The 26,263-nt window shown below is 40.4% G+C and overlaps 2 protein-coding genes across 5 annotated transcripts in view; one reads left to right on the plus strand and one right to left on the minus strand.

Annotated features, from left to right (window-relative positions):
• Positions 1-7,032, plus strand: part of fbxl16 (F-box and leucine-rich repeat protein 16) — a 29,228-nt gene extending 22,196 nt beyond the window's left edge. The window contains exon 8 of the transcript XR_011241043.1: positions 2,865-7,032. The gene's annotated coding sequence lies outside the window, so the exon portion shown is untranslated. The remainder of the gene's footprint in view (positions 1-2,864) is intronic.
• The window catches only part of septin12 (septin 12), a 63,441-nt gene continuing 42,917 nt past the window's right edge, over positions 5,740-26,263 (minus strand). For all 4 annotated transcript variants that reach the window (XM_020102960.2, XM_069524946.1, XM_020102962.2 and 1 more), the window contains 9 exons: positions 24,027-24,422; positions 21,475-21,603; positions 17,009-17,090; positions 16,520-16,657; positions 14,161-14,278; positions 13,599-13,694; positions 13,150-13,246; positions 10,469-10,520; positions 5,740-7,158 (listed from right to left, as the gene is read on the minus strand). In XM_020102960.2, the coding sequence (XP_019958519.2) occupies positions 6,993-7,158; positions 10,469-10,520; positions 13,150-13,246; positions 13,599-13,694; positions 14,161-14,278; positions 16,520-16,657; positions 17,009-17,090; positions 21,475-21,603; positions 24,027-24,422 (1,274 nt within the window). In that variant the 3' untranslated portion in view covers positions 5,740-6,992. The remainder of the gene's footprint in view (positions 7,159-10,468; positions 10,521-13,149; positions 13,247-13,598; positions 13,695-14,160; positions 14,279-16,519; positions 16,658-17,008; positions 17,091-21,474; positions 21,604-24,026; positions 24,423-26,263) is intronic.

A 26,263-nucleotide genomic window follows, 5' to 3' on the forward strand; every position in this document is an offset into this window, starting at 1 on the left:
AAGGTTTCAGAAACATATGACTCATGTCTGTTTACAGCAGACTACTAAAAAACAGGACAATCAATTCAAAAGAAAATTGTCTTCAGGTTAATCAGAATCAGAATCAGAATCAGAATTCTTTTATTTGCCAAGTATGTTTGCACATACAGGAAATTGCCTTGGTGTCATTGGTGCGCTACTTATGTACATAAAACAACAATATAAAAAACAACAATATGTAAGAAATTGAATAAAAAAAAAAAAAAATAAATAAAAAAAAATAAAAAAAAATAAAAAAATAAAATAGAATAAAATAAAATAAAATAAAATAAAATAAAATAAAATAAAATAAAGAATATACATATATACATTAACAGATTCACAGGGTTATGGGCACGTGCTGTGCGAAGGTGCAGAGATTGGTGATAGTGCCAGTAGTATATAAGTAATAAATTATAAATTATGTGCAGGTGGTGGGGTGTGGTGGGGTAGAGTCAGTGCGGTGCAGAGTCAGTGTGATGCAGGGGGCTTGTTTGTGAGCCCCACTGCCACGGGGAAAAAACTGTTCAGATGGCGAGAGGTTTTAGTCCTGATGGCCCGAAACCTTTTACCGGAGGGAAGTCTCTGGAACAGGTGGTGACCGGGATGTGAAGGATCAGCAATGATCTTGCCTGCTCTCCTACTGGTCCTGGAGTGGAACAGGTCTAGGAGGGCCGGCAGGTCACAGCCGATGACCTTCTCAGCTGACCTTATGATCCGCTGCAGTCTGCCCTTGTCCTTGGCAGTGGAGGCAGCGAACCAGACGGTGATTGATGAGGTGAGGATGGACTCAATGATGGCTGTGTAGAATTCAACCATCACTTTCTGCGGCATGTTGAATTTCCTCAGTTGCCGCAGGAAGAACATCCTCTGCTGGGCCTTCTTGGTGACGGAGGTGATGTTCTCCGCCCACCTCAAGTCCTGTGCAATGATGGTCCCCAGGAATCTGAAGGACTCCACTGTTTTAACTGGGGAGTTGCACAGGCTGAGGGGGGCAGTTTGGGCTGGGCTCCTCCTGAAGTCTACTACCATCTCTACAGTTTTCAAAGCGTTCAGCTCCAGGTGGTTCTGGCTGCACCAGGAAGCCAGGCTGTTAACTTCCTCTCTGTAGGCGGCTTCGTCCCCATTGGTGATTAATCCGATGAGGGTCGTGTCGTCTGCAAACTTCAGGAGTTTGACAGAGGGATGGCTGGAGGTGCAGTTGTTGGTGTAGAGGGAGAACAGTAGAGGGGAGAGCACACAACCTTGTGGGGCTCCAGTGCTGATGGTCCGGGACTCAGAGACAAGCTTGCCCAGCCTCACGCGCTGCTTCCTGTCAGTCAGGAAGTTAGAGATCCACCTACAGGTGGGCTCAGGCACGCTCAGCTGTGTCAGCTTGTCACGGAGAAGAGCTGGGGCGATGGTGTTGAATGCGGAGCTGAAGTCCACAAACAGGATCCTGGCGTAGGTGCTGGGGGAGTCGAGGTGCTGGAGGATGAAGTGGAGTCCCATGTTGACTGCGTCGTCTACGGACCTGTTGGCTCTGTAGGCAAACTGCAGTGGGTCGAGGAGGTGGTTGGTTATTGTCTTGAGGTGGGTCAGCACGAGGCGCTCAAAGGTCTTCATTACTACAGAGGTCAGGGCGACAGGTCTGTAGTCATTAAGGCCTGTGATCCTCTGCTTCTTGGGAACGGGGATGATGGTGGATGTTTTGAGACAGGCGGGTACAACACATTCAGCCAGTGAGGTGTTAAAGATGTTCGTGAACACTGGCGAAAGCTGGTCTGCACAGTGCCTCAGTGTGGAGGGGGAGACAGCGTCGGGTCCAGGTGCCTTGCGGGGGTTCAACTTCTTCAGGAGCTTGTTTACATCTCTCTCCTGAATAGAGAGAGGTGTGATGGGGGGGAGGGGGGTTGAGTCTTTGTCCAGGCTGGGGTGAAGAGGTGTAATAGCTGTGTGGGGGGGCTGGGAGTCTGGGTTAGAACTGGTCCATTGTCTTTCAAATCTACAGTAAAAGTCATTCAGTTCGTTTGCAAGTTTCAGGTCTTCCACAGAGTGGGGGGATTTGGTTTTGCAGCCGGTGATCACTCGCAGCCCCTTCCAGACTGACGAGGAGTCGTTGGCTGCAAACTGTTGTTCCAGCTTCTTTGAGTACTGTCGTTTGGCCTCCTTAATCTCCTTGCCAAACGAGTATTTTGCCAGTCTGAAACTATCCATGTCCCCACTCTTGAAGGCCGCCTCCTTCTCCAAACGAAGCTTAAGTTGGCTAGACAGCAATCCCTTCTATGTTTCACCAAGATATACAAAAACTGGTTATATTCATCTTATTTTGATCTCTAAAAAAAGCTGGAACAATACCCTGAACCCAACAAGAGGTTGTACATTTGGATTTTGAAGGGTTTTTTTACATTTAGAGGTTGAATACTTGTTTCCAAACTCCTACAGAACTAGTCAAATCTAAAGAGTGACAACCTATGTGATACTGATTCACAGAGTTTTCATTGAATGGCAAGTCAATGGCAGCCATCGCCTCCATACTTCACATGATTGATAATGAAGCATCCTGGTCTGAAGATATTTACATGCCAACATTCAACCATAGTCATAGTGCCCCCTACTGGCAGAGCCATACTCTAAACCAGAAGACAATAAATAACCAACTGACAGATGGACCAAGGTGTTTTTAACTGGCACAGCTCTTCTAGCCTTTACAGCACTGGGTCAGATTTTATTTTTCCAATTTATTTGCCAGTGTACAAAACATACAGAAATGTTAAATGTGAATCAAATTAAATTAACTAGCAGTCAAATTTAAAAAAAATAGATAAGTGTACATTAATGTGATGAATTGTGCTTTATCTTTGCAGATCCAGGATCGCAGCCCCGTCCACAGCGTAGATCATTAATCGTGGTGGCAGCTGATCATGGATTATGATTTCAACTACACTGTTTAGATATACAATATGTTTGCTGCTCCCTGCATCTCTGTCAGACTTTCTTTTTTTATAAATACATTGATACACCCTTTCTTTCATGCTAGACACTCTTTTCTCATTTATCTTGTAATATTGTTATTTTGTCATTGCAATTCTGTCCATCCTGAGAGAGGGATCCCCCACATGTGGCTCTTTCTGAGGTTTCCATGTTCTCTTTTCCCCTGTTAAAAGGTTGTTTTGGCAGTCTTGGCAGTTTGTTGAGGGTAGGCAGAGGATGTCGCACCTTGTTAAAGTCGCATGAGGCAATTTGTGATTGGTGAATATGGACTATACGAATAAAATTTGAATAAAAAGCTACAAGAAGCCTTTAATCTCGTGGAACCTAAGCTGCAGGAGCACGGATATGGGAGCAATAAGTCATATCTGTAAAAACAGCACTTACAAAGTTATCCTGAGGGAGCAGTCAGTTCCCGAGCCAGTCCTGCATGTTGTTCTTCAGGAGTATGAGGGAATCCTTTACATTAATGTGTGTCAATAGACATTGCATATCTGTGTTATTAAAACCACCAGACTACTACTCATGTCAAGATTGGTTGCTTCCTCAAGCCATCTGTGATTCACAAAATCCTCTGGGACGGATGCAGTGACTGCACAGCCAGACTTTTAGACTGCCTTCTTTCAACATGACACAAACATTACGTCTGCCAAGCTTTCCATGTGAACACAAATGTCACATCAGATGTTTGGGGGCAGCTGTGTCGGAAAGCCCAGCAGTGACCCTTGGTGGACAAAATCAAGTAACACATTTAGAGTGCCTCACTCCAGTCACCGCTACTAACACCCTTTTCACGCATGGCGTCCAGAGGATGGTCAGAGAAATGGGTCTGGACTTCCTTTCACAAATGCACAATGCAGCAGGAGATTCTTTTCACATCAACACTGGTGTTGGACCTTAACGCCAAAAGCTCTCTTGACATCTTCGCCGTCGTCTTTCACGGGTTAGAAATGACGACAAGGGGATGTCCCCATGTGGGTTAATGTGACGTTGTGTGTAGATTCAACTGTGTAGGCAACAATTTCCCTTCTCTGGAACCACTAACCAGACTCAATCTTCCTAGTGGCTGCCTCAACCAGCATAATGTCAAGCGTAAAAGTCAATTCCTCTGCAAAGCATCTTATTATGTGTTACATTGGCTTCATTATACCCTCAGACAGTGGGAAACCAACCCACTATCTATGATTAAAAAAACAAACTAGACTCTGGTTTTTCTGTGTAAGGCAGTTCGTGCTAATTTTGATAAAACACAAGCTTTTTTTTGTGACACATTTTATGGGCCACAAACAAAGCAATAATGCAGCAGCTTCTTTTTTGATATCATTAAATATAGTGTTGAAAAATTTAGCAATTAATCAAATAGCAAAGTCAAAACCAGCAACACTTGCAGAGTGTAAAGTTTTACTATGAAAAAACAATTTTATTATGATAACATGCAGTGATGTAGCGCTCTGCAGAGATGGACTCAAGGGAAGTATCTGTGGTTGGTGTGTCGACTTATTACAATGACTACACAGGACTGAGAAAGTTGAAAGCATTTAAATGTAAGCTGTTGACACAGAGGTTAGAGAAGAGCTGGGAGGTAAGAACACTAACACTCAACGTGATCTGTAGAGGGTTTCACTGTAGATGACAGGTTACTGCAGAGAACAACTGACATTTTGGATGCCAGCTAGTTGAGCTAATGTCAGATGGGTCCAAACGTACAACTACATTTCTCACTAGAGCAATGGCATGTTTAATGGATGGATGGATACATAGCTTTTAATGCAGCATGGGGTATTGTATCTAGGGGCACACCGCCCAGCAGCACTTTTAAGCCAATTACATCACATTTAACTTTTCAACATATCAACAACCTCTGAAAATAAGAGTGTTTATTCCTGTTGTGAATGGCCACACTCGATGGCGAGGCGAAATGTCTGCCATTGCAGAAGAAGAATTTTACATTAGTCAATAGACCTCTATCCGTCATAATGGCAATTAGCCATCAGAGCTTGTCGATGGTCTGGCCCAGTGAATTTGAAGATGAGATTTGATTATAGTCCTTTAAAGTCAGTGTCCACAGGTTCAGCTTTTATATTGAGCACATGACTTGTGCTACAGATCACTGGATTTGCATATTTACTCTTAAAGGTTAAAGTCAACTTCACATAGCAAGCAGGTGTTTAATTGTTTCTGTAATTCCCTGATTAACAGACTGGATGTCAAGCCATTGGAAAATAAATGAATACAAGTTATATAAGATATAAATCATATCACTTCCACAATAGAAAAAATATCTACCTATTTCACTTTTGTGGCTGATCGGTGTATAATCAAAACCAGTTTCCTGAGAGTGTGCATGTGTTTGACAAAGACTGAAGATTTGAAAAATAACAAGAGTGGAGCATGTGGATGAGAAATAATTACAGTTGTGTCCTTATATTTGGCCTGCCCAAAGTCAGACAAAAACTCAAACTAACCCAAAGTGGCCTCCTGCACATGTCTGAATAAGTTGGTTGGAGTAGAAGTTAAATTCTGACACTTGGTGCAGTGAATAGGAGCTCTGTCAGCGGGTCATTCTTATAAACTTAAGAAGAAAACTAGCAACTGATTTGCTGCATGCAAATGCAGTAAACACCTGGTTACTCTGAGCAACCTGGTCTCTTGTGAGACTTGGTCTGGAAGTTTATGTTGTGCATCTCAGAATAAAACACCATGTGCACACTTCCTCCACTGGGCGGAGTATCGAACAAGATTAAAAACTGATGACATAAAGACTTGCTTTATTCTAGCTGTGTTACAAATGTTACAAAACATTTTGGAGTTCAGTTTAGCTTAAAAATGAGTTAGAGGATAACAACTTCAATCATGCTGTTGTTTTGGCACTTTAATAGGGAATACATGTTTAAAAAAAGTATCTCAGACTCAAGTGTGGTCCTAAAATATTCAACACATAAACAGCATATTAAGTTTTATCCATGCAAATCTGGACATAGAACCCTGACTGGAAAAAGAAGCTAGCAAAAGTCAAAACTCAGAATGATGAATTATGACATGTCCTCCAAAATCCTACAGTCTAAATCATCTTGTTTATATGTTCTACAGTCAGATATATAATTAATGAAGCTCACAATTATAAAAGGCAGCAATCTTTTCATAGAAGTAACTTAAACCAGGTGCACACCATCCACTTGTCCACAGCATGTGGGTTGACTTGATACTCACAAGGTTAGAGTATTTCAATTCAAGAGTACATTAAGGAATATGTTAAGTCAAAATAAAGAGGGCAGCATTGGCAACTGAACAGGTTCCTATTCTTAAATTGACAGTTTTATTGGGGGGGGGGGGGGGTAACCGGTTCTACATGCTATAACTATGTGTATGTTGCTTGGTGTTCATTGTTACCTTAATTATCAAATGAATTTAAAACCTGCCCTTGAGCAACAACATGATGGGTTTCTCCTTCAGGTCACATTTAAACCAACCCAGACAGAATGAAACACTGCATTAGTCATGTGAGCGAACACCTGTACAAAGTGTGAGTGAACACCTGTACATTCTGCCCACATGACAGCTGAACATGAGCATTAATCTCGTACTGTAACAGCCTCCCCTCATCTACTTCCAGTCCTTTCAACAGATACTGAAACATGGCTGCAGCATTCGACCGTAGAGAGTCCGTCCAAATGTAATACAACTGGCAGGTTTATATCTATGTTTCCTCTTATTGTGCCATCTTGTTCTGCCTGCTCTCCCTCACCCTGTCTCCATCCTTCCAGGAAATACTGTACATTTGAGCGCACATTGAAAAATATAATCATATTTGTTTTTGTCTTGTGTAATAGAATTTCTCATTTAGAAACAATGAACAAGTTGGTCCCATAATGAAAAAGGAAAAACATATTTAAGAAAAAAAAACGACATTTCTCCATCTCATTTTTTATGCGGTGAAAATCCCCCCCCCCCCTCCATCTGTCATTCTGATTGGACGTGGAGCATCAGCAGAGACGGCAGAGAGATTACAGGTGACTCTCTGATTCACATTTGTCTGCAGTTCCATTCTCCAGCGGCCTGGTGGACAGTCCCATTTCACTGAGCTTCATGTTGCTCTCATTGAGCCGTCGTACACGGTAGGTCTCATAGTGGATGTTGTGCGTCACCTCTTTCAGGTCCTGCAGATGAGACCTTTACAAAAACACAGAAACAGAAAGATTAACGGCATCATATTGTTATTTCTGCTCTCTCTCTTATAAACTGGTTCAGACCTTTAGTATATTCAATTCAAGACGGTTCCTGTCGACCAAGTGGCTAGTAGGTCTTTCTTGAGGACGTCAATATGACAACAATCACAAGTGATAACTGATATATATGATTTAGATTCATTTGCAACAGTTTACAGTTTTTACAATATTTCAAGTTTGGGATGTTCATAAAATCAATACATTTCGAGTTTTTTTTAGAATCAAATATTTTTTTGAAAGGTAATTTTGAAAATAATATCTTTACTCTTCATTACTCCCTCCATTTTACATCTTTAACAACACTGACTGTGTCTTGGGTGAGCTACAATCAATATGTGCGTGGATGCATCCTGCATGGACAGTGTTACTTTTGTCTGTGTGTCTCTATACCGGACAATGTGTTCTCTCCTTACATGTCATAGAGAGGATGAATAACAATAATAATAATGCTACATTTTATTTATTCAGCAACTTTTATGCATAAATGCAGCTCAAAGTGCTTTAAAATAAAATCAAAAACATGAAATAAGATAGATCAACAAGAATATGTTAGCAATAAAACAAAGACTAGAGGATAAAAAACATAAAACTAGCAAAATGGATCAAAATAAGTCAAATAAATGAATAAATAAAATAAATAGACGATAAAATATAAATTAATTAAAAGCAAGATCATAGAAATAGGTCTTAAAATGTTTTTAATAAGTATTAACAGAAGTAGTTTGACTGATGTGTGGTGGGAGTTTGTTCTAAACCTTTGGTGCATAGCAAGAGAACTTTATGTAGTGCGCTTTTGGGACATTTAGCAAGCCCACATAGAAGATCTTAGGGAACGGTTAGCAACATACTCCGATAAACAGTCAGAGATGTATGTGGGTGCTGTACCATTAGGAGACTTAAAAACAATTAAAATCATTTTTAAATCAACCCAGTGTAAAGACACTTAAAACAGAGTAATGTGATGTCTTTTCTTATTTCTCATTAAAACCCTAGCTGCAGAATTTTGTACAAGCTGGAGTTGATAAATGGATTTTATCGGTAATCCTGAATATAGTGCGTTACAGTAGTCCAGGCGAGAAAGTTTAAACTTTTTGGCATCTTCCAGAGTGAGGTACGGTCTTAGTCTTTCAATGTTTCTTGATAAAAGGCAATCTTTGTGAAATGTTTTCTTTACTTTTGATGTGTTTTGAAGACATGAAGACATGATTTTGCCTAATATGGGTATAATGCTAAAGGGACTGTATTTTATATAGCACTTCTCTAATCTTATTAGCTACTCAAAGTGCTTTCTTATACAAGCCACATTCACCAATACACACACACACATTCATACAGCGCAACTATACGCTGCACTTTTTCAATTTAAAAAAAAAACCATTCAGACACTGCTGGCAGAGCCGTCAGGGGATATTCGGGGTTCAGTATCCTGCCCACACTTTGGCATGCAGACCGGCGGAGCCAACTGGCCATAACAGCACAGATTGTACAGACAGTCTCTGCTAGAAGACATTCACAGTGCTTCACTTGGTTGTTCTTATAAAAATAGTAGTGTGAGGAGGAAAAGAAGAAAGCTAGAGTGAGTTTTCTTGGTATCTGGAGCTGGCCAATCTTAGTGCACAGTGGATGCTGATAGCAGAGGCAGGGTTACCCACTCTCACATTTGAGATACAGATTTCTCTATCCTAATGCCCTTCTGCTGCTGTAATGCTGACATTTCCCCAGTGTGGGATGAATAAAGTCGATCTTCTCTTATCTTATCTTATGAGAGAGATGAGATACCTGCTTCCAGGCTAGGTCTGTCTATCTCACGCTACCTGATCAAAGACTCATCCCTGTAATCTGCTTGCCCCCCCATCTGTCGGGTAACCTGTTGAGATTCTTCTAAATTCGATTCAACTCTTTGAAACTCTCCCTGCCTCTGTCTCTATGTTCTACTTCTGGAGTCCAGTCGTTTTCCTTGAACCATAACATACAGTGAGCATTAAAGATAAATGACCTATATGCTGAGTTTGGCATCATTTGATTTTCTCCTCAGATTCACACATCTATTTAGCTACAAATTTGAATGTGCCTACATCACAGTCTGTGACAGGTCAGATAAATGATGCTCACTGATATTTTTTCCCGTGTGCCACAAAATAAAATCCTGCTTTTGTCAGAATATTGACGGAGCTGAAGATTTGTTTCATGTTTACAGCTGTGTGTAGGATTATTTCCTCTGAGGTCATTCAAAACCTGTAGTTGTCACGTTAAGAATAATTATGTGTCAACTACTATTATAACTATTATTTAGAATTATTAATAATCTTCAATATGACACAAATGGTCAGGATGTAAAGGCTAATGACTGTGTTCACTTCAGACAGGGCATACTGTCACACATTTGAAACTACAGCTGATCCTTAGGGTGCGCTGTGGGCTCAGTCAGAGCTCTGGGAATATTTTTCTTTTAGGTGAGGTTCATTGTTTTAGCTTTCACTTTTGCTGATCAACTTTGGATTCTCTTTGTATTTGAAGTACAGTAACACTGAAAACACTTACTGTACAAGAGGATACACCAGTCAATTAAATATCAGTGCACATGTACACGATTATCAATATTAAGGACATTTTCAATTAATCTCATTAAATATGTTATCATCAACTCAAGCAGAATATTTTGGTGAGTGATATTGATTTGGGGTGTTACTGTGCTGTGGGATTTATTTCACCTCCAGAACACTGTAACCCCTCTTCCTTCAGACCACTTCAGGGTCAGTTTACCTACATTACTACTCAAGTTACTTATTTCTCAACAATCTCAGGTGGATCCATGTTATAATGATACTTGAACCCACTCTCCAACTGATTAAGATTTTAAGGTACCTGGTGCAGCACTTTGGCCGTGTTAATGCTGTCACATGACCCTCATCTACAACACCGTAGTGATCCCCTCACATCTCCAGTGACTTTCATATCCCCTCTGTTTAATTCTAGATGTTGGGCAGGGACATAACTTAAGTTGTGTACCTTAGCATCATCAGGTGTTTTGGCCTTGATACTTGAACTTGAGGGTACAAAGGCGAAAGGTAAATCTGACAGTCAATCAGACCTCATTACCTCTTTGCCTTTTTAAACGGAACACCTACTGTTATAGGCAGCAGAGTCAAAAGCTGTCCAATTTAATAACATAGGACAAGATGGAAGATATCCCACCAGTTGATGTTGGTGAGCACTTCAGTGAAGAATCCAGTGTTGCAGTATTGCATGCTCACCTGATCAGTAGATCTCTCAGGTTGGCAAACTCGCAGTGTGCAACATTCTCAACTGTGGAAAGAAAAAAAAGATTCGTTTGTGGGAGTTTTCTGGAAGCTGGTGAAAGGAGATCTCAGGCAGCAGCTGATGTTCATGTACAAGATTTGAATGTAGACTTGATGCATCAGGGAGACCAGAAGGTGGAACAATATACAAACACTAACAAAGTAACATGAGCAACTGTCAACCCCCAAGTCTGAAGATATATACATATATCTTCCTCTACTTGATTCACCCATTCTGACAGCACATCCATGAATGGCTAGAATTGCTGTCACTCCCTATGTTACACATAGGTGTTTGCATCCTATTGGATAGTTAAGCCTAAAGCATTCATCTCTAAATCACATTGTGTCCTTAAGTCTTGCCTCTGGTGTAATATAAGAGTTGAAGTTGGTGCCTCTCTGTCTGGAGCATCTGAACAAGATATGACAGTCCCTAAGCGTAGACACGACAATGTTCTGTTAGTTATGTTCTTCATCTGTAACCTGACCTTAGGCACTGGTTAAGAGAGAAGGGACCATGTGTAGAATGAGACATGCACTATTCTCCTCATGGTATTGTGCAGATGTAATGTGTGAGGATGGGCAAACATTCCTCAACAATTAGAATGACAATAACTGGACGTTGTGTTGGACCAACCAGTTTTACAGATTCATGTTTCTGTACATGCTCTATTTCATTAAAGGTTCAGTGTGTAGAATTTAGTGATATCTAGTGTTGAAGTGTCATGTTGCAGCTGAACACCCCTCACCTCACCCTCTCCTTCCAAACATGAAAAAGAACCTGTGGTAGCTTCAGTTGTCATAAAAACTCAAAAGGTGTTTAGTTTATTCAGTCTGGACTAATGTAAAAAACATGGCGGCTTCTGTAGAGAGGGTCCCCTCCATGTAAATATAAAGTATTTAAATATAAAGGGTCTTTTCTGGGGTAAAGAAAACTACAATTCATACAATTTAGATGAAACGAACTAGTGAAAACATCACGAGGATTATTTTATATTCAATTTCTGCCAATAGTTCCGTTTCATATATCATATATGGTTTTAAAACCTAGGCTATTTTAAATCAAAAATGATCGACCACTGTTCCAAAATTTCCCTCATTATAAATGAACATTTCAGTCAGACTGAGTTTATCACACATGAACTATTTCTCTCATCTCCTCTCTAATTCAGTAGTAATGCAACATCACCTTAATGTTTCTATCTGCGTCACATATTCAAGTCTTTATCAGACAAAAACAAAAAAACTAGAAACAAACTTACTAAACTTCCCTTTTCTTATTAAAGTATATGCTTAGCCTAAGTGGATTTGAATTATTTCAACTGTTTCTTTTCTAGTTATGTGATCATCATTTACAGTTCACTTGTCGAATGTCACTTTTGTCTGTCGCTAAAACAGATTCAACGGACAGATTCTTCTCACAAATAACAACTATTTCTTTTCCACATAAAAGTGATTGTAGCTGAATAAGAAAACCAAGAGTTAACTGAGACAGTTAATAACCAGCTGCGTAGTACAGTTTATCCATGACAGCCGACGTTTCGCTCAGTGCAGTCAAATAACAAAAACCTACCCTGGGTATGTTGGTCTTACTTTGTGGTAAAGACCATTTGAGTCAGGGGCTGTGTGGCAGTAAAACAAGACACCCTTTAGTAGCTTCTGACTAGAATTACTGGCTGAGTGTGTTGCTTTCCATTCAGTGATCATGCTTTTTTTTCAGTTTAACATAACATATTTAATAAATGATTTAACACAGCTCTTGTCATTAACCTGTAAATTTGTAAAACAATATCTCGACCGTGCAAAAGAGATCAGAGGTTTGTTTGCTTGTTGCATTTTGATTCACTGTCGTTCAATTTAGCTAACCGGGTTTCTTCACATGATGTGTAAAGGTGTAAATGAGGTGCAGCAGCCCGGAGGTGTCCCCACTGTGAAATCTTTTCCTCCTGTTCCAACTACAACCATCAATCACTCATTAATGTCCTTCCAAATGCACACCATGTGTTCATTTATGTGTGCAAGTCTTGTAACGGAGATTTGTCATAACAGATGTGTCACTGTCTCTTAGATGTCCCCGTGATGGAGTGGTTTCCAAATGAAAAGTTTGAAGAAGAAATTTGACTTCATGTTGCTGAGGTGCATCAAGCTCTGGACTAAAACAATATGGATGCAAATTGTTCTCACAATGTATTCTTTGCTTTACCACATATTGTTGCTCAGGTTAGAGGGACTGACACAGACAAACATGCCACTGTGATGGACATGATGGCAGGTAAACATAACCGTGGCAGATATACTGTTTATACAATAGCTGCTGCCTACAAAGTGGTGATTGTCATTCCTGTGACAGTCCAGAAACTGGATGTCTGACTCTAGTGATAAGTGAGGGTTCTGCCATGGGAGAAATTATAGTTCAAGTAATAGTTCAAGACGTGACGATGTCTTCCAGAGTCCGTAAATTATGCCTTGTGTGTCACAGAGGAAGTTTCAGGTTGTACCGGAGCAGCTGATGTACTCTCGGAAGCTTCAACTCTACCTACTCACGTGCTTTGGCAAAATTCAGGTCACATCTGTATACAGTGGCAACAAGTTCATACATAAATTGAGGTTTTACTGATGTGAAAGGGAAGCCTCACCTTCAATGATTCCCCACTTTGTTTTACGGCCCAGCACCTTGTTTCCATTCACCTGGTGCTCCTTGTCGGTTCCCACCACAGCAAAGGGAATGCTTTCCTGGACACACAAAACAAGAAAGTCCAACTCAGGCCTGCTTGACAACTGATTCATTCATTCTAACACGAGGAAGCCAAAATCGCTGCACTGTAAAAGCAATAAGCTGTTTGTAAGCGTTAAGCTTTATGTAAAATGTAACAGTGGCAGACGACACAAACAGGAAGATTACACGTGATTTCCTGTTTATTTCATGCATGTCCACCAAAAATCAGCAGGCTGTGGTTACAATGTAATCATTACATAAGCTAAAACAATTATATATATATATATATTGTGTTTCATACAGTCAATCTCTAGGTAAATAACAGAAGTAATTCTTAAACAGACTAAATAAAAGGTGTAGTGACGTTACCCTGATCCTGTCGTTGATAATGTGCTCCTCTAGATCTTCATCGAACTCTTTTTGGGGGTACACATGAATCCCATTGGCTACCAAGTCTTGCCTTATCTGTACAAAAGGTCAAAGGTTGAACACAGGTTAAATAGGTCAGGTCAGGTTAACACTGACAGCAATGGGCAAGCAGCATACTGACGATATGTTCCATTGGTGATGAACAGTTCTTGAGTTATGCAAGCCACAGAGAGACAGACAGTCAACCATTTATGACAAGTCCACACTGCTGACAGAGTCACAATTATATGGCCATATTACCGGTTCATTATTTATTTCTATTATGACAGTGCAAAGTTAAATTTAAAAACTATGTCTCTGGCTGAAAATGTGATGTTCTGTGTAAATCATGTCGTCCCTGCTCAGCAGAATCCAGTCAAGAGTACGATTTCATAATCACCACATTATCCAATTTGTCTTCAACTTCCATGATATCAAGAGACATTTTCCTCAGAACAATGAAGTCTATCTTTTTTAAACTGTTTAAATGTTTTAATGTGTCTGTGTACGTGTCTTCCCTCACCCTCTCTTTGAACTCCTGTCTTTCCTCAATGGTGAGCGTGTCAGCTTTGGCAATGACGGGTACGATGCTCACTATCTTCCCCAACCTTTTCATGAATTCAACGTCAATAGGGCGTAACCTGGAAACAGACACATTTCTGATCAGTTTGGACAACAGTGAATATCTGTGTAACATACATGTAACGCTGTGGATAAACAGCCAACACTTAGACATTAGGAGATTACGTATGCTACATTGTTGGTTTTGGCTTTTTCATGGGATTTGTTGACAATAATTAGAAGAATAGCATTTGAAGGGCACTCAGAGACCACATAACTCCCCCAGGGTCCAACGAAGTCCTAATGAAACCACATTTAAATTCACTACATGCGACATTGGCTCTGCAACTTAATGCACATGAATTCATGAATATCAGTCCACGAAACATGTGTGATTTTTTCCCCATCAAGATTGATTTCTTATTCTCTGAGAAATCAATGAAAGTGTAGAAAAACACCCTACATGACAATGTGAAAAAATGTGAAAAAAGATTTCTGCCCCCTGATCTGGATTGACATCAGAATTCTATGGATTATTTCCTGACTGATACCACATCCCTTCACCGGGCTTCTTGGAAATCAAAGATAGTTTTTGTGTCATCCTGTTAACAAGAGACAGACTAACAAAACAAGAACATAACCTCTGATGAAAATATGACTGTGGAGGTGAAGGGGCTGGGAGAGCACCGTCACCTGCACCACAGAGGATCAGTCAGCGCAGGTGAGAGCTGTTAGCTGAGTGATCCTCATGCTTGAAAAGGCAGCAGCAGAGCTGCCTCAGGGGAACACACTGGGGAAGAGACTGGGCGAAGCTAGAGGTCCAGCAGAAAGTGCTGGACCCTTTAAGTTGAGTGTTTTTGTGAGTTTCTGTTTTTTAGTAATAAAGATGTTGCTGAGCTCTGAATGGTGTGACTGGTTCGTCTCTGGCTGTCGTGGTGGGAACCCCGTGGTATGGTCGACTGCCACACTGGCACCCGAACAGGGACCTCACACAGCCAGAGACCCATCGGCTTCACCGCCGATCGGGGACCCGCGCTCCCCGCCCTCTCCAGCTCGGTGCCGCAGGTGAGACGCCCAAGCCTCATCCTCTCCGTCTGCCTCTGGAGCTCCTCCATCTGCCTTCCGCCCTCCGCCGTCTGATCTTCTTACGGGCGCAGAAGTTCTTCATCCGTCCACTTCCCGAACGGTGTTAACCAGTCCACGTCTCTGCCTGTCGTGGTGGGAACCCTGTGGCATGGTCGACTAGCGCCTGAACAGGGACCTCACACAGCCAGAGAAGTGTGGCAGTCGACCATGCTACGGGGTTCCCACCACGACAGCCAGAGACGAACCAGTCAAACCACTCGGGGCTCAGCAACATCTTTATTTTAAACGTTCAGAAAACTCACAAAAACACTCAACTTAAAGGGTCCAGCACTTTCTGCTGGACCTCTAGCTTCGCCCAGTCTCTTCCCCAGTGTGTGTTCCCAGAGGCAGCTCTGCTGCTGCCTTTTCAAGCATGAGGATCACTCAGCTAACAGCTCTCACCTGCGCTGACTGATCCTCTGTGGTGCAGGTGAAGGTGCTCTCCCAGCCCCTTCACCTCTGCAATGACCCTGGTCCTTCTACTTGATGGATGATCCAGCCTAGGATTTTACAGCGGTTGTATTTGAAAATTATAAAATATTCTATCCACTCTGCATACCATAATGCCATCTGCTTAGATTAATGCAGTGTCCCAAGTAGTAGTAGTAGTAGTAGGACCTAAGTGCCCTCCAAGAATTCGTTCTGAAACCTAATCATTGTCAGAAAACAACCAGCGAAAACCATTCGGATCTCTGAAAAAACATTCTGTCTGCCGTCAACGTTATTTAGCTTTTTGTTAAGACAGCTTAGCTATCAGCAGTACAGCCTCCTTGAAAACATAAATGAAGCAGAGATTGTTTACCATAACCTGCTATCTAAAAACACTGACTGATCAAGTTACATGAAGAACAGCTGTATTATTTGATTGGTTAACTCAGTTAAATACAGCAAAATGTCCTTTTCTTTTAATTCGTTAATATTTTACAGTGTACGCCACCATGGGTGCCGCTGATTTCCCCATGAAGTTGATGGATTTGCCTCAAGTTCAAAAGAGGAATTCTGACTCTGAGAGTCCAGCTCTAAAGACAAAGGCACACAGACACTGCACCTACTTGGCACCTGCACACTGCGATCTAATTCAACACGGTTTCTGAGTGAAAGGTGCAACAAGTCTTTTACAGAAGAACAAAAATGGAGGGGAACAGTTGTGTTCGTGCAGAAATGTGATTCTGCATCCAGCAATAAGGAGTACCGACCTGTGTCCAGTGGCAGGGAGGAAGTAGATGCAGCAGTGGACTCTGCTGTCAGGTATTCTCCTCTTGCGGTTCACATGCAGCTCTTCCCTTAGGTATTTCTCATACTGCTCATTGACGTACTTCACTATGGGCTCCCAGCTGAGGAGAGGAGTGGTGGAGAAGAGTCAGTGAGAGGCTGGATTATTCTGTTCTTTTCAAGAGGCATAGGGTTGGAAGTCCAGACAGTATAGACATCATTAAGGCAGCGACAAGACTTAAGGTAATTTGAGATATTTCCATCCAAATTAGGAGACAACATGTTTTGTACACTATTATCCAGAGCAGGACAATAATCTTTAACATACAGACAAGACAACCAAGGAGATGGAAAGTTTATAATTGTTACATTTCAGTTATAGAGTTCTTTATAAATAAAATATTAGCCAGTGCAGCAAGTTCTATATTCTCGATTTATCTGTTCTTTATTGACTCCACCCTCCTGTCACTCACCAGTTCTCATTATTGATCTGGTCTCCAAATCCTGGAGTGTCGATCACTGTCAGCTTCATTTTCACTCCCTTCTCCTCAATCACTGGACAGAGGACAGAGGACAGAGGACAGAGGGGGTTACATATGCAATGGTGCAGGAAATCGTATATTTGATTAAGAGAATAAATGCAAGAATGGGAAATCAAAATCAAGTATACAGGTTTTCACTGAAAATGTATAACCATTGGCATAGATTTGGGTGTCATTGATGTCATGGTGTTGTTAAATTGTCCTAACTATTAGTTTCAAATGATCTTTCTGTTTGAACTAGTCTCAGTATACCTGCTGGGGTTGGGGCTGTGCTGCCTATGATGGGATAAGAGGAGTTTGCAGTTCAGCTCAGAGTAAGTTCTCTATTGTACAAGCTCTCACGTGTGTGGCCATGTGTGAATGTTTGAGGAAAGCAGAGCCGAGAAGTAAAGACTATCATTTTAGTCTATTGCCATTCTTGAGTAAGCACACAAGAATCCACTTTGAGCTTAAGCAAGAGAGCAAACATCTGGAGCCTGACTATTAAGATTTTCACAAACCTGCAATAATGCCTCTCTTTGTGGGTGTCTGGACCAGTCAACCAGACTGACTGAGAATACTGTAGTACATAAACTGGTTTCACTGGTTCGATCACCTTCAACCAGAGGGCAGGATCCCTCTAACAACCTAATGCATTTCTTTTAAGGACATCAACCGTCCATGTTTTTGTGACTAGTCTCCTCTTCAACGTTTCCATGCATTTAAAAATGTGCACTGAAACTTGTCTGTCTTTATTTTAAAGATTAAAATGATAAAATATTATGGTAATTTAAACTGTTGAATTACAAGTTAAATACACAACTAATTATTTTACACAAGCATTTCAGTGTGCATAAGAATGCTCTTCAGCACACTAAACTTATCCAATGACCCAAAAAAACACTTTTCAACCACACACACACACATATTTTTTTTTTTTTACGAGGGTCACTGTTGACTGTTGAAGGATTTATAGGCAGTGAGGAGTTGGTCACTGCAGATGTCTAACTCCAGATTTGAGGCTTCAGGGACGTTTCTACTGTCAGAGCATTGTGGCCAGAGGCAATGAGACTAAACATTTCTCGTCCCTGAGGCAGTGGAGGAACTGGAGTAACTATAAAAACCCTCTTTGAAAAGTAAAGTGTGAGATGTGACTGGGAGGAATGAATAAAGCAACAGAACAGATAATTATCTTTACTGAGAAATGACTGAGAGTTTCCATAAACCGATAAAAATGATAAAAAAAAATGTAGCACAATGACAGAATAGTGTTTGATCTGCAGTGAAGAGCAAAATCTTAGCTCTGGTTAGCCTCAGGTAACATAGAGAGAAAAAAAGATCAAAGATCCAGTTTCATTCTGACAGTCTTGTCATGCGGAGGAAAGCCTCACTTCTTCACATCCTCATCACAGCCCCTTAGCTTCATGACATACTTCCTGAACAGAGGTTATGGACCTGTTGTTGATGTGCTCATTCAGCACAGTGGTCCAGAGCAACCGTTCTCCCTGATGATTTTGAAGACAATTGGACCATTTTGTCTGGGGAACACGGATGTCTGGTTTCTAATTGAACAACATATCATCCAAATGTTCATAACTTGTACACTGACACCACAATCCAACACACTAACTGTGCTGAGCAAGTCTGCTCACCAAAAGAGGATTTCATTTGATCTTAATGACGTGATATTAATTTCTCTAGTCAGTCTGCGAGAAGAGTAAAGTCATCAATAAGTTATATATGTCTTTCATTGTAATTGTAAATGGTGCAAAACAGTGCATCTATGGGTGGCACTTTACTATATGAGAACTCCACAGCCTGCCCAAGTACACTTCAGCAGGTGGAAGACTGGGATCGAACAGCGTACCTCCTAAGTAAGAGGATGACGAGCTCTACCACCTGAGCCACAGCCGACCCAATAAGGCAATAAGTGCCTCCTGTGGTGTGAGTCGTCACATAACTAAGAAAAACATATGAAATGAAATACCAATTATTTGCCAATACTTGCATATATGACAACTTTATAAAAAAATGTGTGTTATATGTTTATTGTCTTAATAACAACTTCTATATATTTGGTTGCATTGTCTTTTCTTTTTCTTTGTAGTTATTTAGAATTAAGTCAATGGTTAAATTGTATAAAGGGTCAATCATATAACTTTTTCATAGTGTCTGATAATGATATCCGTCTTTTTTAGTTTCGACATTGGACATGTTTCACTCCTCAATATCAACCTCCAAAATCCATTTTGGTTGGGCTCTTAACTAGACATGTAACAAACTCATAATAGCCTTCATCATCCTTATAACATTATCAATTTGTGTGTATAGCCAGGCATTAACCCATGAAATACATCTTCCTGTCACTCTCATGAACCTTGACGATTGCAAAGCTCATAGATGATGTGATGGGGAGAGATCTTCAGTTTGCATCTGAATGATGACTGGACTTTTTGCCAGGACGCTGTTTGTGTTCAGCAGCACATTCCAACTGTCCAAGTCATACAAGACCAGAGTTTATTGAGAAGTTCATGTTTTCTGTGTTTTTGAGTGCATAGCATAAATATAATATAGAAGAATATATGTATTAGGAAACGTGAGAGAGCATGAATGACAAAGTAATTAATGAAAACACAAACATGAAATGTGTGTGAGTGTGTTAGCGTGTGTAAGCATTCATGACTTTGGCCTGAGGTCACTATTTGTTTTAACGGGTGAACAACTCAGCCAGAGTATTTGCTGTGGATCCCAGCTATCATTTGTGAGTTTCACCATGAACTCAATTTTAAGGACTACCTACAAACTTCACAAAGTGACTACATATTCTGAGCGCTACATTTTCTCTGTGAGGCAGCTAATACCTCCCTACGTGCTCACAGTGAAAATGTGAAAATGCTAGTTTTAAAGGTACAGTGTGTAGGACTTAGTGACATCTAGTGGTGAAGTTGCATGTTGCAGCTGAACACCCCTCACCTCACCCTCTCCTTCCAAACATGAAAAAGAACCTGTGGTAGCTTCAGTTGTCATAAAAACTCAAAAGGTGTTTAGTTTGTCCAGTCTGGACTAATGTAAAAAACATGGAGAGGACCCCCTAAATGTAAATATAAAGTATTTAAATATAAAGGGTCTTTTCTGAGGTAAAGAAAACTAAAACTACAACTACAATTCATTCAATTTAGATGAAACAAACTAGTGAAAACATCATGAGGATTATTCTACATTCAATTTGTGCCAATAGATCCCTTTCACCTAAATCTTACACACTGGACCTTTAAATAGGAAATGTTCACTGTCCTCATGGTGTTAGTATGGCATGCTGATGTTTGCAAATCTGTGTTATCATTTGGCAATACAAAAGTGCAGTCTGCTGCACTCCTAAAGTCATCAGAGTGTCATTAGCATTCAACAAGTAGCAAACAGCATTTCCCACAGTAATTTATCACTGAAATATACACAACAAAATAATATATTATAACTATTCATGTCGTCATAAATCAGTCCTGCTTTCATTTACCTGGAAAGGGAACCACTGTATTAATGGTAGAAACCTTTGACAGTTAAAGATGTTATATTGTGTCGTGGTAAAATATCAACAGTGACGTGGAAATACTGATGTTAAGCTTAATAATTGACATCCTACAGGAGAAAACTACAGTTCTGCACAAGAAGATTTTATGAGAAACATTCAAGAGTAACCAGGCTGAAAATTAAAAGGATCTTTCACCTCTGACTCCTGTCAGTGTCACAGGTATGGGTGTGGTGCATGAGAAGCATCCATTTTGTACTTTTAAACGCACACCTCCGAGATTGTCAGGAGTGTTAAGTTGCTCTTTATGTTGGAACAACAAGATGGTTTGTTCAAAAGGTCAAAGAGGGTTTCAGCAAAGTTTTAAAGGAAGCTCCGAAGCAGTGTGGACGTCAGACATTTACACAGAGAAAGTGAGATATGAAACTGATTACAATGTTAATGTGTATGTAGCAGCAGAGGTCCTGTACTGTCTACACAATAAACTATTCCTGTGAGAGCAACACATTACACCCGGGTGAAATTAAATGTCGAGGCACACAATATATAGCTGTGTGCAGATTGGAAAATCTAAATGTGAAATAAACTTAATCTGGATTAATCCGTACAGACAGATAAAACAGTCAAAGCTGAGGTTCCTGGTCATGGGACAAGCAGAAAAGGGAAAGTGATGTGAAAGTAGCACGTAGGTCATTAGTCATAACCTCTTCACACTGGCCTGAACAAATGGAAATGTAGACAGGAGAGGACAGGGGAACAGAAACACATGTCCATATTTGATATTCAAGGTACACCGTCTCCTATAAGACCATAAAGGGACAAATCCACATACCTCATAGCCTCATGAATCGTGTGTGTGTGTGTGTGTGTGTGTGTGTGTGTGCGGACTCACCATGGCTGACTGAATGCAGTTTGACTGTTTTGGAGATCTCCTCTGCGTAGTTGGGCATGCAGGACTTTCGGCTGACTTTGGACTTGAATAGAGTGTTGACAAGTGTGGACTTCCCCAAACCACTCTGACCTGCAGGCACATCAAACAAACCTGGATTTAACACGTGTCTTGGGTGATCGGACCACAAGTGGACAGCTCTAGCTAAACCGGTTTAGACCTACATTAGAAGGTGTCTCCAGTGACCACTTGTGATCGGATTGCACAATTCAAATGTAGTATTTTTAAACAGCAGAAGCCAGGAAAACACTTGTCACTTTTTATCAAAAAGTGTAACATTCATTCATATTCAACATGCAATGACCCTCTTGAACTATCAGTAAAGTAAACCAGTAATATTATGTATGACGCGAGGAAGTAAAGCCATCCTGAGTGGACAATCATGCCAAATGTTACGAGCCTCAGCTGCTTCCTTACTACTAACCAGCTACCAATGACACGCCTTTGTCCTCATGGCCAAGAGGATAAGAAACCCTGTGCAATGTTGCCAGTGGTGCCTGAGATTTAATGTGGTCCGTCTTGGTGCCTCTCATCTTTACATGTTCTCTCGACTGTGTGGTTGTTTAAGGGTATATATATCTGAGTGCAAGCACACAGTTTGAGCAGAAGCAGAGCAAATGCACTGCCTCACGTGTTCCATAACAAAAACAACACTTAAAAAAGATCTTACAGCTAAGGTTGTGAGCAAATTAGTAGAGTCTGTCACTTCATCTATTTGTAAGTACAAGTATATTTATACAAGTATAAACAAACTCATTGAGCATCATGCAAGAACCATTGGGATGAAGAGATTTGTTCTCAAGTTGAACTGAAAGAGTGATTTAGTGATGTGACTTTTCTTGTTTTTCTTACAGGTCTCAGAATTTTGGATATTTTTTATTAATGATTGTATATTTCATTAGATTATATATATATATATATATATATAATATTATAAATAAATATATATTCATACTTCATAATTATGTAAATAACTTGTAACTTAATTAATTAAATTAAACTAATTAAACTAATTAATATCAATGCTAAATGTCTCCCTTGTTTTGCAAAATAATTCAGTCGCATGCCTCTTGCGTAAGGTGCACACAGAAATGGCTGGCTGGACTTCACTGTCGCCATGTTAACTATTTATATTATTAATTTTTTTCTCCAGGTTATTGGTCGTATGCTTAAACTATCGGCCTCCTTGACACCTTGACACCTTGACAGAGCCTAGATCTTGCCGTGAGGGTCAGGTGGAGAGCTGCTCTACACGCCATTCCACTGCTCACACTACTAAAAACTTCAAACTTTACTCTCTGCATCTCTAAAATCAGGACTTCATTCTCCAAACTCGTTTTTCTCTTTACTCTTTGATGCAGTTTAGTGAATAAATAGTTGACATATAAATAGGCAATTCAATATGCTAATTTGCTACCCTTTTGCACGCTTGCTCAAGAATACACAGATGGCATTTATAATTTTATGCCTGTCATTGACATCCTTTATTAATCTAAAATCCCTGGTAAATCTGTTTGCATAAACTCACCAGACAAACAAATATACGATGTACATGTATGCACCAGTAAGAGGCCGACTGTCCTGCTGCATCACCAAACTTCCACTGCTTCTACACACTTCTAACCCGCTCTCAGACATGACCTGCGGGTAAAATGTTGGCTATAGAATTTAGCGTGTCTTTCACACATGCACAACACAGCTGGGGGTGCTCTGCACAGATGCGTTCACAACAGCAACAAATCCTCCGCATTATAAAGGTGAAAGGTGGAGCAGCTAGATGCAGCAAGCAGAGACAGGAAGAGATGTATTAACTGAGCTTTTTCAGTCAAAGCTAATAGGACCAGTTCATCTCTACGTGTGTGTGTGTGGCCGGAAAGAGCACAACCACTTCCCCCTCACACAGTCAGACTTCCTATTTTAATATGAAAAAATATATATTACAAACACACACATGCACACCGAACACATATACACGCACACACACACTCAGGATGAAGGAGAGCAAATGTAGAATATTGCTGTTTAGTCTGGTATTTTAAATGACAACAGAAAACTCAAAGAAAGGAAACGCCATTGGTCGGACTGTAAGCTTGCCATGGTGGAGAGCTTTGTTTAGTGGCTCAGAAGAGACTGACCTCACTGAAGAGCTCTGTGATTGGTCAAAGCACAGCAGGTCGGTGGGTTTGAATCACTGAAAGAACATTTTAGCAGAAGAATGTCGCGACACACATGCACACACAAAAGCAAGATGCTTGAGAGCGGGGGTATGTTCAGTGACAGATGAATAAAGTTAAAATAGAAAAGGAAAAACTAAATATGAGTATATACTCATATTTAGTTTTTCCTTTTCTATTTTAACTTTATTCATATATATATATAATGGTGTTTGATAATGGCCAATAAAGTGTTTCTGCAGGAGTTTTTGGAGGAGACTATGTTTCAGATCATTATTATTTGTTATTGCTTGTACTTGTATTTATGTGGGTGAGACTCACCAACTACCATGATGTTGAACTCGAAACCAGCCTTCATGGTCTTGCGCCTCATCTGGTCCAGTACTGCCTCAATTCCCACGTATCCAAACAGGTCAGTGCCTTGGATGAAGCTAATCTGCTGGCCAGGCAATGGCTGGCAAAGGTCCCCATCCAGCTCCATTTCTTTCTTCATCTCTCCTTCCTTCATTCCCTTCTCCTTCCCCTTCTCCTCCATCACTGGACAAACCTCCAAACAGTTCTCCTCTTTTTCTGTCATGGAATTCTGGGTAGTCATGCTGGCGGTTTGTTCATCGTTCTTGTCCTCATCTTTTTGCTCTTGTCCCATTATGCCTCCCACTTCCTCCTCTCTCTCCTCCATTGGGGTGAGCGGGGGTGTCTCCAGCTCTTCAGTCGTGTCTGTGGGTAAAAAAGAGACAGCCATCAGAGAGGAGTTCTCAGTAGTTTTCAATGACTTGGCTTTGTGGAGGGTCATGTCTGTATGTGTCACTATTTGTAACACACTGAAAATGTAACTTTCATTAGTTATTAGTTAACTGATTGCACTCATTCAACTCATCCTGCTCACTGAGCAGGTTATCATTGTGTTGCTGGTAGAGTGAGGTCGTCAGGTTTGGTATACCATGGTGTTTGTGCAGCGACCCAACCTGGGCACCTGGATAAACTGCTGTCTGTGAAGAGGTAGTAGATGAGCAGCTCAAAGAATCTCTGCTTGGACAGAAATGTGTGTTTTTTTGGTTGGGTAATATTAATAATGATAAACATTATTTCTACTCATTCAAAACAAGAAGAGAACAGATTTTAAGAAACACTAGAACGTGGAAAGAAAAGGAAAGAAAAAAGAAAAAGGAATCAAATGAAAATTTAAAAAATGGATGAAAAGTGCAAGATCTAGTTAAAGTCTGAAGTAAAACGTTTTTGAGTTTTCTTTTTAAGACATTCACTGAACTAGCTTCTCTGATATCTAGCAGCAGTCAGTCTGTTCCACAACTGTGGAGTGTCATTTACCAAAGCTGCATCTCCAGTTTTCTTTCAGCTGTTATTGGGAACATCTAATAGACTTGCTGCAGATGATCTCAGTGATCCAGAGGGGACATAGTTAACTAGAGAGTCAGCTATGTAACTAACCATTCAGAGCCTTGTATCAGTCCAGTGTATTACAGGCAACCAGTGCAAAGCAGCTCTAACTGGACTAATGTGTTCTCTCCTCTTGGTTTCTATTTAGCAGCCAAGCAGCAGAGTTCTGAATGAGCTGGAGTCTCTTTGCTGTTTTCTTTGGGAGGCCTGTAAAAGGTGCATTACAGTAATCTAGTCAGCTAGAAATTAAAGCTCCAGTGTGTAAGATTTAGGTGAAAAGGATCTATTGTCAGATATTTAATGTAGAATAATCCTCATGATGTTTTCACTAGTTCGTTTCATCTAAATTGTATGAATTGTAGTTTTCTTTACCACAGAAAAGACCCTTTATATTTAAATACTTTATATTTACATTGAGGGGACCCTCTCTACGGAGGCCGCCATGTTTTTTACATTAGTCCAGACTGAACAAACTAAACACCTTTTGAGTTTTTATGACAACTGAAGCTACCACAGGTTCTTTTTCATGTTTGGAAGGAGAGGGTGAGGTGAGGGGTGTTCAGCTGCAAATGAAATTCACAAAATTCTACACACTGAACCTTTAAAGCATGAATCAGATTTTCAGTATCTCTCAGACTGAACCTCTCTCTCTCTCTCTCTCTTTGCAGGTATCTGACTCCAAAGCTACAGGATTCAGACAATAGCAACAATTATTATTATTGTTATTACTATTATATGAATTTTTGTCATTAATAATATTCTTACACTCTTATTGTTTGTATTATAACTAGTCAGAGCTGAAACTGGATGGTGCGCAAATGTTCCTGCTCTCTCTCTCCCTGAGGCTTAAACCAATCATTTTTTCCTCATTAAGTTTTAGGAAAGTATTGCTCCTCCGTGTATTTATTGCTTAAAGACATTTAGTGATGAAGCGCAGTGCGTACAGTTGTGTATAATCTGCATAACTACTTGCTCTCATGATGTCACCCAGTGACAGCATGAAAATGACAATAATAAAGGTCCAAGGCAGATCCCCTGTGCAACCCTTAAACAGCTGTCATGTTTCTTAGAAATGTGATCTCCAATACTGACGTAGACCTTCCTCTCTTTAATGCACGTTTAAACCAGTTTAGGACACCAACCAACTTCTCGGGACGATTGAT

The sequence above is a fragment of the Paralichthys olivaceus genome, chromosome 5 (genome assembly GCF_024713975.1).
Source record: "Paralichthys olivaceus isolate ysfri-2021 chromosome 5, ASM2471397v2, whole genome shotgun sequence".
NCBI classification, from domain to species: Eukaryota; Metazoa; Chordata; class Actinopteri; order Pleuronectiformes; family Paralichthyidae; genus Paralichthys; species Paralichthys olivaceus.